At 41.6% G+C, this 16,420-nt stretch overlaps 1 protein-coding gene across 4 annotated transcripts in view; it reads right to left on the reverse strand.

Annotated features, from left to right (window-relative positions):
* Nucleotides 1-1,669: 1,669 nt before the first annotated feature.
* Nucleotides 1,670-16,420, reverse strand: part of LOC311253905 (uncharacterized protein) — a 28,489-nt gene continuing 13,738 nt past the window's right edge. Inside the window, exons 1-4 of one of the 4 annotated variants that reach the window (XM_084384369.1) lie at nucleotides 5,707-7,364; nucleotides 4,410-4,555; nucleotides 3,233-4,287; nucleotides 1,670-2,870 (exon numbers count right to left, since the gene is read on the reverse strand). In XM_084384369.1, the coding sequence (XP_084240495.1) occupies nucleotides 2,343-2,870; nucleotides 3,233-3,328 (624 nt within the window). In that variant the 5' untranslated portion in view covers nucleotides 3,329-4,287; nucleotides 4,410-4,555; nucleotides 5,707-7,364 and the 3' untranslated portion in view covers nucleotides 1,670-2,342. Of the gene's footprint in view, nucleotides 2,871-3,175; nucleotides 4,556-5,706; nucleotides 7,381-16,420 lie in introns of those variants that run through there. The other 3 variants (XR_014622038.1, XM_084384367.1, XM_084384368.1) reach the window with 3 other exon arrangements.

Genomic DNA, 16,420 nt, shown 5'->3' on the forward strand with positions numbered 1-16,420 from the left:
AGAGGTGTGTGCAGTGAGATTGTTTTCAAGCCGTTTTCTTGTTAGAAATGCCAGCCCCACATAGCAAGCGGGTCAGGGCCAGATCCGGCATCAAGCCGGCACCTCTGGCCTACATCTGGCATGGCAATAGTATGTTAGCCAGATGTGGGCCAGGTCTGGCAGTGATGGCACCGTTTATGAAATGGCATGCCAAATGTGGGCCAATTGTGGTTAGGTGTATGTGGCCCAGGTCTGTACAGTAGCAGACAGGTCTGGGCCAGATCTGGCATCAAGCCGGCACTTCTGGCCTATTTCTGACCTGGTAAATAGTATGTTAGCCAGGTGTGGGCCAGGTCTGGCAATGATGGCACCGTTTATGTAATGGCATGCCAAATGTGGGCCATTTGTGGTTAGTTGTATGTGGCCCAGATACGTAGCAGACAGGTCTGGGCCAGATCTGGCATCAAGCCGGCACTTCTTGTCTATTTCTGACAAGGCAAATAGTATGTTAACCAGATGTGGGCCAAGTCTGGCAATGATGATACCGTTTATGTGATGGTACGCGATACATGGGCCAATTGTGTGTGAGTTTATTAGACCCTAGAGTGACTTTGACTAGGGTCAAAGGGGACTATTTAAGGTTAAAAAAAAAAGAGACAGGTTTTACACATTTGAATTGTTTTTTTTTTAAGTATATTTTTGGGGCTTTTATGCCTTTAATTGATAGGACAGTTCAGAGAGTGACAGGAAATGGGAGGCAGAGAGGGGGAATGACAGGCAGGATAGGGCCGCTGAATGTGGGATTCGAACCAGGGCCGCCTGCTCTACACATGGGGCGGGTGCTCTACCAACTGAACTAAACACCGCCCCAACACATTTGAATTTTAAAAAGGCAGGACAGTCCCTTTTCTTTAATAAATGATCAAAGCTTTGTCCGAGAAGGCTGAAATCCTGACATGGCCTCTGCAGTTTGTAAAGTCCCCAGCCCATACAACCTTCAGAAACTTGAAAGGTCATCCTGGTGCATGTGAGGTCTTCAAATAAACCCCTTTATTTTTATAAATTTTCACATTCTAAAAGACTTAAAGAGCATATTGCAGGTTAGACCCCCCCCCTTAAACCAATGCTTAGAAATATAATGTAGGAACAAGTTTTTCTTAAAATTATATTTATAAATATAAATTTATAAATAAGACTTCCGTTTTTGGGAGAAAATTTTACTTCCGCATCGAAAAACCCTTAACGGAAGTGACGTAGGCAGAGGGAGAGCGGTCGGTTTGAACAATAGGAAAACAATGGATTGTGGTGCTGGTTCTGACCCCGAGGGAACTTTACATGTGTATAATTACAAATACGACAGACCACAACCGTATAACTAGGAGTCCATTATGCACATTAGAGAGCAGAGAGACACCAGGAGGAGAATTGATGGCCAGAGGAGAGAGAAATTGAGCTGTGGTGTCAGGACAGTCAGTGCAGAGTTGGTCAGAGACTGGTGGCTTAGCTTACTGTATACGCATTAGCTACGGATATGCTTACATCACAACATCGTACAGATTACTACCATGTATCATGCAATAAAAAAACTAGTATTGATTATCTAATACATGTCGGAGTACTGATACTTACCAATGACAGAATATATAGAATATTTAGATTGACTACAGTAACATTATGACACAAGTTTGGTGAGAGAACATACATTTTATTAAAAACTGACTCATGAAAGTCATGACGTCAATTCTTCCCCTCAACAGCCAGCAGATGTCACTATTTTGACTGTATCGAATGCTTCGAAGCAGTGCATCATTTTCCAGGCAACTTTGTCAAAGTGGTTCAGTGCTTCAGAAAGCTTCGGTTTCACCACCACTAGGCAAAAGTTGCAATGATGGCTAAGGTGACCCATTCAATGGGTAAAATAATAATAAATAAAAGTCAGATAGCCAGCTTTACAGTGTCACATTTCATTGATTAATTTGGTGTTCCTGTTCAACCACTAGATGGCAACACCAGACATAAAATATTCATACTATTCAGTATTTTTTGTATAGCTAGGCTATTTAAATGTCTCAAATACAATAAATTTGGTTCCACAATAAAACACACATTAACAGATACATTGTCATCTAATAGTTTGCCCATGAAATCACATTTAGCACAGTCTACAATTTATAGCCATCATGGATGCCATAGCGATAATCAAATCAAATTACACTATCATCAAAACTGTAATTAATCAAAATTTTCCAGAACATATTCAGTTTATATTTGGCTGGCAATATGCAATCAATACAACTATTTACAATTCAACATTTGGAGAGTACAACATAACACAACTCACCATTTAAGAACACACTCACTCATCACTTGTATTGGAATTTAGCTCGCCTCTCTTTCAAGCAAGCAAAGCGATCAATCACCCTCTCATTGAAATCAGGCATGTTCCTGACAAGTTCCCTCTCCATGGAAAGCAGGCCCAATGCATTCAGACGTTCCTGTCCCATTGTATTTCTCAGGAATGTCTTGAACCTCTTTAAGGTGGAGAAACACCTCTCAGCTTCAGCTGTTGTCATTGGAGTGATTATGAGGATGTTCAACAGCGCCACAGTCTCAGAGAAGGTTTCCTGGAGGTTGTAGCTCTGTAGAACCTGGTACAGAGCCAGTGCACTGCAGGAGCCCCTGAAGTCTGGACTTCCGTAGATGAGAGAAAGCTCAGTCCTGAGCCTCTCCTTGTGTAGCATGGGGTATGCCCTCATGGTGGTATTCAGAGCCTCTTCAGGGAATGTTTTCAGATGCCGGTCAAACAGCTCTGCCTCTAGCAGCACGGCACTCACAAGGTAGCTGGTGAAGGAGAACCTGTCTTTGGCATGGCCCAGGATTGTTTCACAGATCTGTTAAAATGATAAAAATGTATAGTCAGTAACACACAATTGTAAAAAAAAAAATTCTACTGGTGTTGGCATGAATGTGGCCATGATCTACTGTATCTACTGTCTCACAGTTCCAAAGTATGCATTTTATTATTCATGCAGACTTATTACTGTATCCTTGTGTGAGTATAATGGACAAGTAATGGGTGAGTAAAACAAATGACTACCATCCATTACTGAATTACTGAAAAAGAGATTGTGACTTTATCACTTGGTTCCAACACTTGAGTATGCCTACATCATTGGTCAGTAGTGAATGCAGATACCTCTTTTGACAGCCTCTGCTACTCTTGTTCATAAGGCTCTCCTTGATCTTGTGGTACCTGGTGCTTCTTGCTGCTGCTGTTGAGAGGAGCTTTGGTCCCTGAAGGGAGACAGATCAAAAGTGTGAGAATATGATGACAGTATGTCAATGCCATTATCAATAATTACTCTCTTTAAAAAAAACAGTAATACTAGTAAGTAATAAAAAATTGCCGCGAAACTCTTTCATTCACCAATATTTTGTTATGATACGCTAGTGCTATTCCCCTCTGAGTCCGGGGGTTAGCGGTTATCAACACCCGGGGTCTGTAGGTTGACCTACTGACCTCTGACCTGGACGATATCATCTCCGACCGCTGCCCGGCTCATTCTGATAATAATCATTCCGCTTCGGCATTCGGGTCCATTTTTAGTGCAACTAGCCAGAGCTTTAGTAAGTCTAGGTTGCGGAGAGGAAGCTGAACTTCGTCCAGCTGCTCATTTTGTTCAGACAAGTCGGACACACGCAGAAACGAACCGTAGCATTAGCGATAGCAACAAGGCGCGCCGCAGTCGGAGATGACATCATCCAGATCAGAGGTTAGTAGGTCAACCTACAGACCAACAGCTAACCCCGGACTCAGAGGGGAATAGCAGTAGCGTATCATAACAAAATATTGGTGAAATTAACGAATTTTGCGGCAGATAATGTGTTATTTAGAGGCTACATTGCACTGCCCTGTGTACTTGCATTATACAGATATACGCGGCTCTCAGCTGGATCTAATTTCGTTGGAACGACTTGTAATGACACCAAAGTTATCTGGGTGAGTAAATGATCGTATTTTATGCTAGAAATAAGGTCCAGATTGTAAAAAACGGTTATTATTCATTAATAATCAAAAGAAATATACCATCTGACCCATTTAAAAAAAAAAAAAACAGTGTTATGAGTATGAAAAGCCTCAGAGTTATCAATGTCCTGTATCAAATCATGAATGCTGGCAGTGAATATGCCAACAGCTTCCTCCTTGTTGATCTTCTGGAGGGATCTGGAAAGGGGAGCCGCAGCAGACGAGGACAGGACAGTGCTGCACTCTCGCACTCTCAGAGAATCCATGAGGAGCCAAAAATGCTGACAGACATGAAAGACATATGTGAAAGGCAGAAGATTACAGTACATAAATAACACAAGATATACAAACTGAAATACAAGTTATGATACTTTTTCATCAGAAATCACAAGAAGACCCTTACCTGCTTTATTTTTGCACAAGTTCCCTCCTGCGTCTCAATGTTTCTTTCCGTTGGAGTTACTTACTTCAGTTTCTCCACAACAGGCTGAGCAGTTAGTAAATAGAGACATAAGCTGGCTTTGGCACACAATGAACTTGTCAGTAGCCCTGAAAAAAGAAAATTACCGATTAATTTGCACCATGACACATCTTGGGCTGTGCCTGGAAAGCTAGGATAATAAGAGGTCAATCTTTATACAAATATGTAACTTAATACATTCAATGGTTGGTTTACTACATATACCCTTGTCCAACCTGCAATCCCATACAACAGCTCTGTCACAGAATGTGTTCAAGTGTGTTAAAAATGGAGGTCAGATAGTGTTGGAGTTGTACCGCCTGTATGCATATAGATAGCATATATAACTCGAAAAATTGTATTTCCTGCGAAAATACAGCGTGAATGCTGACGGCTGAAGTGATTTCGGAAATCTGCTGAATGTGCTGGAAAACACTTGCCTAATGCATAAAAAATGCATACAACTATGAGAATGAATGGTCAAGAATTTGCAGAAAAAGCTGTCTTTTTTCAAAAGCTGAAAAGTCAAAGGCGGAAAAGTAATAGGTTCAAAGAGCTTAAAAAGCTGAACATTTTGATAATTGGATGGTTTCTCTAGCTGAACATGAAGCTGAATATTTGAAAAGGATGAAAAGGCTGAAAAGCTGAAAAGTAATAGGCTGAAAGAGCTTAAAAAGCTGAACAGTTTGACAGCCAAACAGTTTCTGTAGCTGCATATGCTGGAGCAATAGCAGAACCAAAGTTGAAAATGTCCCCATAAGAATGAATGGGAAAACACCTCCCAAACTCCTGCAGGTTTAGAAAAAAGTGTAATGGTTATGGCCAAAATATGTATACAGTGAGTAACAGGAGACATTGCTGAACCATGTGATGTCTTTTTTATTTCTGTAAAGTGAAAAATGAGGGAGCCAGAGCGAGAGACAAAACCGGTACCGTCTGCTCCACTCCAGAAATTTAGGCTCAAAGTTAACACTGCAGCTTATGGGGGAGTTGCTGGAGTGCTTGTCGCTCGAGGGCTTCTACAGCCAAAAGTTTAAGTCCTACATCTGAAATAAGAACATCACCTGAAAGCCAACAAGATTTCCTACATTTCTATGTATATATTGTCTATGTGAAGTAAAAGCTGTGGGACCCAAATCAAGATGAAGAGAGTTTTTTCTCAAGTTTTTGCAGCTGCTCTCCACTCTAGCGATGATGTCACCCACTCTAGCTCACGCAAATGTTATAAAACAAGACTTACAAGTGGCTGTTCACGTTCAGCTGAGTCTCTGTCTGATCCGTTACTGTCTCCTGCCGGGGCGGCAGCACCAGCAGCTGCTGACAGACAGCGGTCCGGATGAGGCTGTCGGCACCGAAGGCACCGCACCGCACCGGGGGTTGGAGGGGAGAGGGGGGCGGGGGGTCGCACAGTTCTTGCTTCGGAATCCCAGTTGAACTCCATCAGATCGCTGGAGTGATAACCCTCTGGTTTAAACTGAGCGACACACAACCGAGTTTTTCGTAGCTGACGCAGAGGTCAAGCCCCGTCTCTTCAGCTGCACAACACGCACCCAGGCACGGAAGATAGCACCGTTTTTTTTCTGGTGGACCGGTGGACTCGATGTCGTGACAGGCTGGAGTTTGTGAAACCACCACAAACTGAATAATTTACCATGTCCATGATAACGCAATCCAAACCTGCTGTAAACACACTGACTCACGATAAGACGACCGCTCTGACAAATAGCCATCTGCTCCCACACTAAGCTATGGCAGCTGCTAGCATACAACTCCCTCTTGTGACGTAATATGACGCGATGTTGGAAAAAAAAAAAGAGAGAGACAGAGAGAGTTTTTAGGCGCTGTGCTCACTTTTTCGGTTAAATTTGTGCTCTTGTGTCTTGAAAAAACATTTCAAATCCTCACTCAACTTTTCAAATGGTATTTTTCACACATTACATTTATTTTGTAAACCAGTATAACCTGCAATATGAAAAATCCTTAGGCACACTTGTATTGGGGGGTCAACCACCGTGCAAAATTTAGGGTCTCTAGGGTCAAAGGGGGCCATTTAAGGCCAAAAAAGACATGTAAAACTGTTTAACAAAAATATCAAAACTTTATTCTAAATGAATACGATTTGAGTATGTTGCTCAGCTAAAATTGTAATACAAGAACATTTTGGTCCCATAATTGGAGCGTTCTTCGTTTTCCTAGTGGCCAGCAGTTGTGAGCTTTTGGAATAGATAACAAGTTTCAAGTCATTCAGTTTGTTGGAATGGTGAGCCTCATTTGGTTTAAAAATGTGAAAGTTTGAAGGCCCGCCTACCAAAAAGTAGATGTTTAATCAAAGCCAAACCAATGCTTATCTACTCATCTGGGGCTACAGAACAACATATCAAAAGCTCAGACTTCCACGACCTCTATAAAAAAAATGCTATAAATTTGTCAGTATGTCAGAGGGTGTAACACCCTTGGGTTTTTGAAAAGGACCTTTTTTCTAAATGACTTATATTTTGCTTTCGTATTCTTGTGTAGGGGCCCCAAGACAACCTCCATGCAAATTTTGGGGTCTCTAAGGTGAAAGGGGGCTGCATGGCAGCCAAAGAGACAGGGGGTATTAAAGGTGAAAAAACAGGATTGAAGGGATTTAGCCAGATTTTTATGTTGCTCACTTATAAGTGTCATACAAAAATATTTTTGTCCCATAATGATTAGAGCTTTCTAAAGCTACTTAGCTTTCCTATTCAAAACACTCTGTACACATTCAGGATGACAAACTCTGTTATTCCTCTTAATCTGCACACAAATGCACCAGTCTGCTTCGAGTCGGATTATGCTGACCACTGGGGCATACCTTTTATGCAAGAGTGTTACTGTTCTGTGCATGTTTAAAATACTTTTATTAAAACATGTTACTGTATATCCTACTGTATAGCCTCCCCTTTCACCCCCTCCATGCCCCCGGCTTTACTGTGCGGTCCCGGCCGGTGGAGCCCCCGCTGCACCATCCACCGGGCCGCCGGTAATGCTCCACTGTCACACCAACTGGGGTAAAAGTCCTCGCAGACATTTCATGGGACACATAAATAATCAAAGTGCACGTGCAGCTAGTGGAAACGAGCCAGGAAAGAGCATGCATGACAGCGTGACGTGAGCATTTCCTCAGAATGATTGACATGTTGGAGGACAAATAAGATGATCCACCCGGGGTGCTGCATTTGCAATGTTATAAAAGGTTGGCCACCAGAAAAATATCTATGACCCAGTAGGATTACAACCTATATGGACAAGCAAGTTAATTTTTTGCTGGAAATCCAATATGGCCACCACAATATTAGCCCCAGTATAATTGAGGTGAATAGGGCAAAAATTTAAACTAAGAGATATATCCATGAAACTTCACAGGTTGATCACTGACATGAATAAGAACATCCTTTGTATTGGAGGTTTCCATGAATATATATTTAAATATGCAAATAGGGCATTATTTGATTACATTTGCCTTAGCCTAACCCTAACACTGTAAAGTAACTCGGATTAATGGGTAGTCGGACTTTTGGGTGGTCGGACTGACGTATGCTCCCCCAATTCTGTATGGAGGCAATTTCCCGAGCAGCATCAGAAATCTCTCTAGTGAGAGGGAGAAGACAGACTTCAAAGCTAAGGCTGTTAAGAGAGGACTCAGGGTGGGGGAGGGGATGCCACCATAGGATGCCACTCAACAGGCTTAGAAACTGACCTTCAGTGTCACTACAATGAGCTGCCAGAGCTAAAATATCAGTCTTTCCTAAATATTGTCTCAATATTCAGCCTTCCATTATAAGTCATTTCTTACAAGTTACAAAATTTAATAGAAAAGAAAAATTCTAATTGTATTTTTTATTTTATTTTCAATAGTAATTTAAATATACATATCTGGTATAAAATATGTGAAAATCCCTATTAAAGATAAACAGCATTTAAAAAGTTCAGACTTGTGCTGCTCTGTATCTCAGATTGAATAAGTGCCATACTACATGCTCCTCTGAAAGTTCACAGTCAGGTCAGGTGCAAGTCAGGGTGGGGGAGGGGAGCTTTCAATGCACCTGCACCTCCAAACTCCCTCCAAAAACACTGCTGCGTTCAAGGCAGGCAGGAATTACTGATTTCCTGGAACTGAATAAATAATGATTATTAATACATGTTTAACTTCTTAATCCCTTTATGATTTGAAATTATTTGAAGATAAAAAAATATTTTAACTCATTTTTACTAATCAAAACCATCCCATGGCTTGCATGACTGAGAATATTAAGATTATTTCATTTTTAATAGGCAGTTTTCGTAGTATTCACTCTGCTTAAAACTATATTTGAAGTAATTATTTAATATGGGAGTAATTACCTCAATCTGTAGTATTTTTGCATTGAAACATTTGATAAAAGTTTCCTTTCAATTTGAGGCCATAACAGTAGTGAAGTTTCCCACTGCCTGTGAATGCAATCGGAGAAGCGGATCGTGCAGAGAAGTTGACTGAGGACTGGAGGTATGTTTGCGATACTATTTTTTTTTTATTAATTTTTGCATGTTATCTTGTCGACATTCAAATTACCCCATTTACTAAATGTTTGAAACCTTAATTACTATCGTCTATTGTATCCTCGTAGCATGAAGTCCGCGAATAAAGCCAAGCCGTATTAGGTCGATTGTAAAGTTACAAAATACATAAATTACGAGATTGAAACAAACAGTGAAAGTGATTCAGATTTTAATGATTAACATCTGTGATAGACTGCCATGAGCTGTTCTCATGGCACAATCCTTTGTGCATATGGTGGCATGCAAGGTTAGCCACAACCACTAGCCACAGCTGTAGTCACCATGGATTTTATTTCAACCAGTATGTAACAAATTACATTTCCATGCTCAACGCTTTTTTTTTTAATGTCGACTTACTCGATTGTGATTTTATACAAAGACGTATTGAAAATGTCAAGATTAAACTCTGCAGGGGACGTCAGCGCCGTTTTGGGAGGAACGCGCATAGTCAAAAATGACCTCCTAGTGTTTACCAAACCACACCTTGACCTTGTTGGAAAGCGTCATGAGGTCAAAGAAAGATGTGAATGAGAATTCAAAAGGACTGAACCGTCTGCGGTGCTCAGAGAATCCGACTACACTATGTCTTCGGGTGTTATTGACATGGTCTGCGAAGGAACAGAAGCACATGGCTAATTCATATGCAAAATAATGTCATCAGACTGTTCGGACCTTCTCTTGAATTATAAACTGTAATTATAAACTTGAGAGGCAGAAGAAACTTTCCTGGAGAAATATACTTAACCATGGGCGAAACTTTAGTTTCAGAAGTGGGGGGGACACAAGTAGGAACGGCAAATTTGTGTACGCATAGCGCGTGTTGTGTTCTGTAACGCTGTTACGTTGGAGTGTCACTAGATGGCACCACTGAATAAGACAGGACTATGTATGTAGGTGAAGAGAAGAAGAAGGAGCTGTTGTTATGAAGCTGTACTTCCTGCTGAAGATGTTGAGTAAAGTCCCTTGAGCTTACAAGTTGGTTTTCATTCTTCACTACACCACAGTGCGCTCGATTTCTGCCTGCGTAGAGCTTAAATCATGCCATTTCTATTTAACCCTAGCCTACTATTTTGTCATTAGCCATACTGCCAGTGGCGGAGCGTGGGTCTCAGCACAGAGAGGGAGGAGCATTCTCGATGGGCCCTTGTGATAGTTATTTAAACATTGCATTTATTCCATTATTTAAACATGCTAGTCACACTAAATATTTCTGCAGAAGACAATGCCACAGATCACCCCCTCTGACACACACACACACACAGGTCACTGTCTGAGTCAGTGGCTACCATGTCTAAGCCATGTAGCTACCATGTTAATTGTAGACTGTCTGTGTCCATTTAATGTTTGTGTTGTACCAAAGACATGGTAGCTACTGACTCAGCCAGACATCAACCTGCTTGAGCTTTCAGCACCATAGACAGTGTTGGTCACAGACTGACAGTCAGACACAAATCAACTCAACTCAGTAACCAATCACACAAGCAGCTCCATGGCTCCATGTTGTCCCTGTGTGATGTTCAGGACAGGTGAGGACAGTCTGAGGACAGAGAGCTCTGAGGTTGAAGTTTATAATTATGAAATGCACCGTGAGACTGTGACAGGTCTGTACGTCTTGACCACATGTCAGCTGTTCAGCTGTAGTAGAGGAAACTCCGCTGTTCTCAGCTCCACCGCAAGGAGCGCTTTTATTTTTATTTTTATTTATTTTTTTAATTTAGCTCCGGTAGCGACCCGGCTGAAATGCATGAGGATGCGCGGATCCGGTGTATTTATCAAGGCTTGGTCATCCTGCTGAGGCACCGGGTTGGTTTGAGCTGCGTTCATGAAGCCAGTCTTTAATCTCGCGTCTCCAACTTGTTCAGAACGCTGCTGCCCGATTTTTAACAGGCACGTCCAGGTGTGAACACATTACCCCTGTGCTGTCGTCACTCCACTGGCTTCCAGTTCGTTTTAGAATTGATTTTAAACTTTTATTGTTTGTTTTTTACTCCATTAATGGCCTGGCTCCCTCCTACCTGTCAGAGATTTTAACTGTCCGCGATCATGGCAGGGCCCTCCGTTCTTCCGGCCAGCTCCTGTTAGAGGTACCAAGGTCAAGACTTAAACAGTGGAGCGATCGTTCTTTTGCTGTCACAGCTCCCAGGCTGTGGAACAGACTGCCCCCTGACATTCGCACCACTACTGACCTCAGCCTTTTTAAATCGAAGCTGAAGACACACTTTTTTAGATTGGCATTTAACTCTGACTAGGGTAGTCCTGCTCTTAGGTGTACTTATTTTGCCTGTTTTTTACTTAATGCACTTTTGGAGGGCCTTTAACACCCTGCAGCACTAGTAGTACTTTCTTGTGTTTTCTTGCAGCACTGTAGCACTTTCCTGTGTTTTTTATGTATTGCTTTTATGTATTATTTTATTTTTTTGATGTAAAGCACTTTGGGTACCGTCTGGCTATTGTAAAGTGCTATACAAATAAAATGTGATTGATTGATTGATTGATTAAGTTAGAGGCTACTTTCAAACTCGTTACTCACTGGTCGTCAGCGTTTTAGCGATCGTACAGCCTGAGGCCAGTATACAACAGGTAACGGTGTTGTTGTCTCTTTTCACCTCCTCTCTTCCTTGTGTGATCAGTGCGCTGCATACACGTTTTAAACAGAGATGGCTAAGCGCCTGGTTTAACATATTAGTTAGCTAACGTTAGCTACAATAGTGTATAGAGTAAAGTTAGAAATACCAGTAATGACTAATCAACCCACATTTTCTTTCTTCCTTTTTAGTCCCGTTCCAAATAAGGACTTTAAGTTGAGCTGTCGGCTCCTTTTCATCTTTTTGCTGCTGTGCCGCGTCCTGTCTGTGTCTTTGATTGAGCACGTAGTGTGAGGGGGGCTTCCGAGCGGTCAGTTTACGCAGGGTTTCTTGTTGTTTTGCAATTACAGCCTGTGCCTACTGTTAGTTTTCAAAGTGTAAAAAGTGGGGGGGACAAAAACATGATTTTGAAAAGTGGGGCGGACATGTCCCCCCTGTCCCCAGTGGAAATTGCGCCCTTGTCTTCATAGCAAACAAGTTTTTACCTGGAATTTAATTCATTAAGGGTGAAAAGTGGCTTATGTCAAAAATGAGCATTTCAGAGCGAGAGGAGCCTGTTTCTGCACTGTACAGTAGCCTAAGCTGCATTTCACTGAAAAAAGGTCTTTCAAACAAGTTTTCTATCCTGAACTGGTTGAATTTGGATCTTCTTCATGGCAAACGTGTTTTTACCTGGAATTTAATTCATTAAGGGTGAAAACTGGCTTATGTCAAAAATGAGCCTTTCAGAGCGAGAGGAGCCTATTTTTGTCTAAGCTGCATTTCACTGAAAAAAGGTCTTTCAAAGAAGTTTTCTAGCCTGAACAGGTTGAATTTGGATCTTCTTCATGGCAAAGGAGTTTTTACCTGGAATTTAATAGATTAAGGGTGAAAACTGACTTATGTCAAAAATGAGCATTTCAGAGCGAGAGGAGCCTGTTTCTGCACTGTACAGTAGCCTAAGCTGCATTTCACTGAAAAAAGGTCTTTCAAACAAGTTTTCTAGCCTGAACTGGTTGAATTTGGATCTTCTTCATGGCAAAGGAGTTTTTACCTGGAATTAAATTCATTAAGACTGAAAAGTGGCTTATGTCAAAAATGAGCGTTTCAGAGCGAGAGGAGCCTGTTTTTGCACTAAGCTGCATTTCACTGAAAAACGGTCTTTCAAACAGGTTTTCTAGCCTGAACTGGTTGAATTTGGATCTTCTTCATGGCAAAGGAGTTTTTACCTGGAATTTCATTCATTAAGGCTGAAAAGTGGCTTATGTGAAAAATGAGCGTTTCAGAGCGAGAGGAGCCTGTTTTTGCACTGTACAGTCGCCTAAGGCTGAAAAGTGGGTTATGTGAAAAATGAGCGTTTCAGAGCGAGAGGAGCCTGTTTTTGCACTAAACTGCATTTCACTTAAAAAAGGTCTTTCAAACAGGTTTTCTAGCCTGAACTGGTTGAATTTGGATCTTCTTCATGGCAAAAGAGTTTTTACCTGGAATTTAATTCATTAAGGGTGAAAACTGGCTTATGTCAAAAATGAGCATTTCAGAGCGAGAGGAGCCTGTTTCTGCACTGTACAGTAGCCTAAGCTGCATTTCACTGAAAAAAGGTCTTTCAAACAAGTTTTCTAGCCTGAACTGGTTGAATTTGGATCTTCTTCATGGCAAAGGAGTTTTTACCTGGAATTTAATTCATTAAGGGTGAAAACTGGCTTATGTCAAAAATTAGCATTTCAGAGCGAGAGGAGCCTGTTTCTGCACTGTACAGTAGCCTAAGCTGCATTTCACTGAAAAAAGGTCTTTCAAACAGGTTTTCTAGCCTGAACTGGTTGAATTTGGATCTTCTTCATGGCAAAGGAGTTTTTACCTGGAATTTAATTCATTAAGACTGAAAAGTGGCTTATGTCAAAAATGAGCGTTTCAGAGCGAGAGGAGCGTGTTTTTGCGCTGAAAAGTGGCTTATGTGAAAAATGAGCGTTTCAGAGCGATAGGAGCCTGTTTTTGCACTGTACAGTCGCCTAAGGCTGAAAAGTGGCTTATGTGAAAAATGAGCGTTTCAGAGCGAGAGGAGCCTGTTTTTGCACTAAACTGCATTTCACTTAAAAAAGGTCTTTCAAACAGGTTTTCTAGCCTGAACTGGTTGAATTTGGATCATCTTCATGGCAAAGGAGTTTTTACCTGGAATTTAATTCATTAAGGGTGAAAACTGGCTTATGTCAAAAATGAGCATTTCAGAGCGAGAGGAGCCTGTTTCTGCACTGTACAGTAGCCTAAGCTGCATTTCACTGAAAAAAGGTCTTTCAAACAGGTTTTCTAGCCTGAACTGGTTGAATTTGGATCTTCTTCATGGCAAAGGAGTTTTTACCTGGAATTTAATTCATTAAGACTGAAAAGTGGCTTATGTCAAAAATGAGCGTTTCAGAGCGAGAGGAGCCTGTTTTTGCACTAAGCTGCATTTCACTTAAAAAAGGTCTTTCAAACAGGTTTTCTAGCCTGAACTGGTTGAATTTGGATCTTCTTCATGGCAAAGGAGTTTTTACCTGGAATTTAATTCATTAAGGGTGAAAACTGGCTTATGTCAAAAATGAGCATTTCAGAGCGAGAGGAGCCTGTTTCTGCACTGTACAGTAGCCTAAGCTGCATTTCACTGAAAAAAGGTCTTTCAAACAAGTTTTCTAGCCTGAACTGGTTGAATTTGGATCTTCTTCATGGCAAAGGAGTTTTTACCTGGAATTTAATTCATTAAGGGTGAAAACTGGCTTATGTCAAAAATTAGCATTTCAGAGCGAGAGGAGCCTGTTTCTGCACTGTACAGTAGCCTAAGCTGCATTTCACTGAAAAAAGGTCTTTCAAACAGGTTTTCTAGCCTGAACTGGTTGAATTTGGATCTTCTTCATGGCAAAGGAGTTTTTAATTGGAATTTAATTCATTAAGACTGAAAAGTGGCTTATGTCAAAAATGAGCGTTTCAGAGCGAGAGGAGCCTGTTTTTGCGCTGAAAAGTGGCTTATGTGAAAAATGAGCGTTTCAGAGCGATAGGAGCCTGTTTTTGCACTGTACAGTCGCCTAAGGCTGAAAAGTGGCTTATGTGAAAAATGAGCGTTTCAGAGCGAGAGGAGCCTGTTTTTGCACTAAACTGCATTTCACTTAAAAAAGGTCTTTCAAACAGGTTTTCTAGCCTGAACTGGTTGAATTTGGATCATCTTCATGGCAAAGGAGTTTTTACCTGGAATTTAATTCATTAAGGGTGAAAACTGGCTTATGTCAAAAATGAGCATTTCAGAGCGAGAGGAGCCTGTTTCTGCACTGTACAGTAGCCTAAGCTGCATTTCACTGAAAAAAGGTCTTTCAAACAAGTTTTCTAGCCTGAACTGGTTGAATTTGGATCTTCTTCATGGCAAAGGAGTTTTTACCTGGAATTTAATTCATTAAGGGTGAAAACTGGCTTATGTCAAAAATGAGCATTTCAGAGCGAGAGGAGCCTGTTTCTGCACTGTACAGTAGCCTAAGCTGCATTTCACTGAAAAAAGGTCTTTCAAACAGGTTTTCTAGCCTGAACTGGTTGAATTTGGATCTTCTTCATGGCAAAGGAGTTTTTACCTGGAATTTAATTCATTAAGACTGAAAAGTGGCTTATGTCAAAAATGAGCGTTTCAGAGCGAGAGGAGCCTGTTTTTGCACTAAGCTGCATTTCACTGAAAAAAGGTCTTTCAAACAGGTTTTCTAGCCTGAACTGGTTGAATTTGGATCTTCTTCATGGCAAAGGAGTTTTTACCTGGAATTTAATTCATTAAGGGTGAAAACTGGCTTAAGTCAAAAATAGACGTTTCAGAGCGAGAGGAGCCTGTTTTTGCGCTGTACAGTAGCCTAAGCTGCATTTCACTGAAAAAAGGTCTTTCAAACAGGTTTTCTATCCTGAACTGGTTGAATTTGGATCTTCTTCATGGCAAAGGAGTTTTTACCTGGAATTTAATTCATTAAGGGTGAAAAGTGGCTTATGTGAAAAATGAGCGTTTCAGAGCAAGAGGAGCCTGTTTTTGCACTGTACAGTCGCCTAAGCTGCATTTCACTGAAAAAAGGTCTTTCAAACAGGTTTTCTAGCCTGAACTGGTTGAATTTGTGTGGCGGAGCGCTGTTGAACGCCCGTCATTTCCTGACCGGCGCGCTCTCTCTCTCAGAGAGTGCCGGTGGGGCGCCTCATTGTTCCGGCAGAGCCAAGCTCCTTATCACCTGTTTCCCCGCCGGCCGCATGTCGCGGTCCAGCAGTGACATAAACTTTTTACCCTGAACTCTGTTCTCCCCTCCGTGGGTTGTCGAGGGTGCACACTCGGCGCCTACGCGACACGTACACACACACACACACACACACACACACCTACACACACGCTCACCTGCTGTTGCTGCGGAGGTCTGTCTCGGGTTCACGGGCCGAACCGAGGCAGTTCCGGGCCACGTCATAAGTAGCGCACTGTGGCGCGCTTCCATGGGTCAGGCGACCATGGACTAAACTATGTGTGTTAATTGTTTTGAAATATTGTTAATGTATGTGTTCTGTGGGAAAAGTGGCACAGCCATATGAGGGGTTATTAGTGCCACAGTACTGGGGTTATATTTAAAGGGGTTCTGTTAGTTTTGTGCTTTGTTTCCCAGTTTATGTTTCTTAACCCGTGTTTTGTTAATTGGTTTGCCCGGGGGAGGGGCCAAGGGGGTTTTTAAAGAGAGCTCGGCTCACTTGAAGGAAGGATTCGGCTGAGTGGCAATGTGGATAACAGTTGCTGCCTGTTCCTTGTAAATATTGTAAATATTCCTGCGTTTTTTTTGTTGCTTTGCCACCTGTGGGTAT

The sequence above is a fragment of the Pagrus pagrus genome (genome assembly GCF_965226575.1).
Source record: "Pagrus pagrus genome assembly, contig: HAP1_SCAFFOLD_65, whole genome shotgun sequence".
NCBI lineage: Eukaryota > Metazoa > Chordata > Actinopteri > Spariformes > Sparidae > Pagrus > Pagrus pagrus.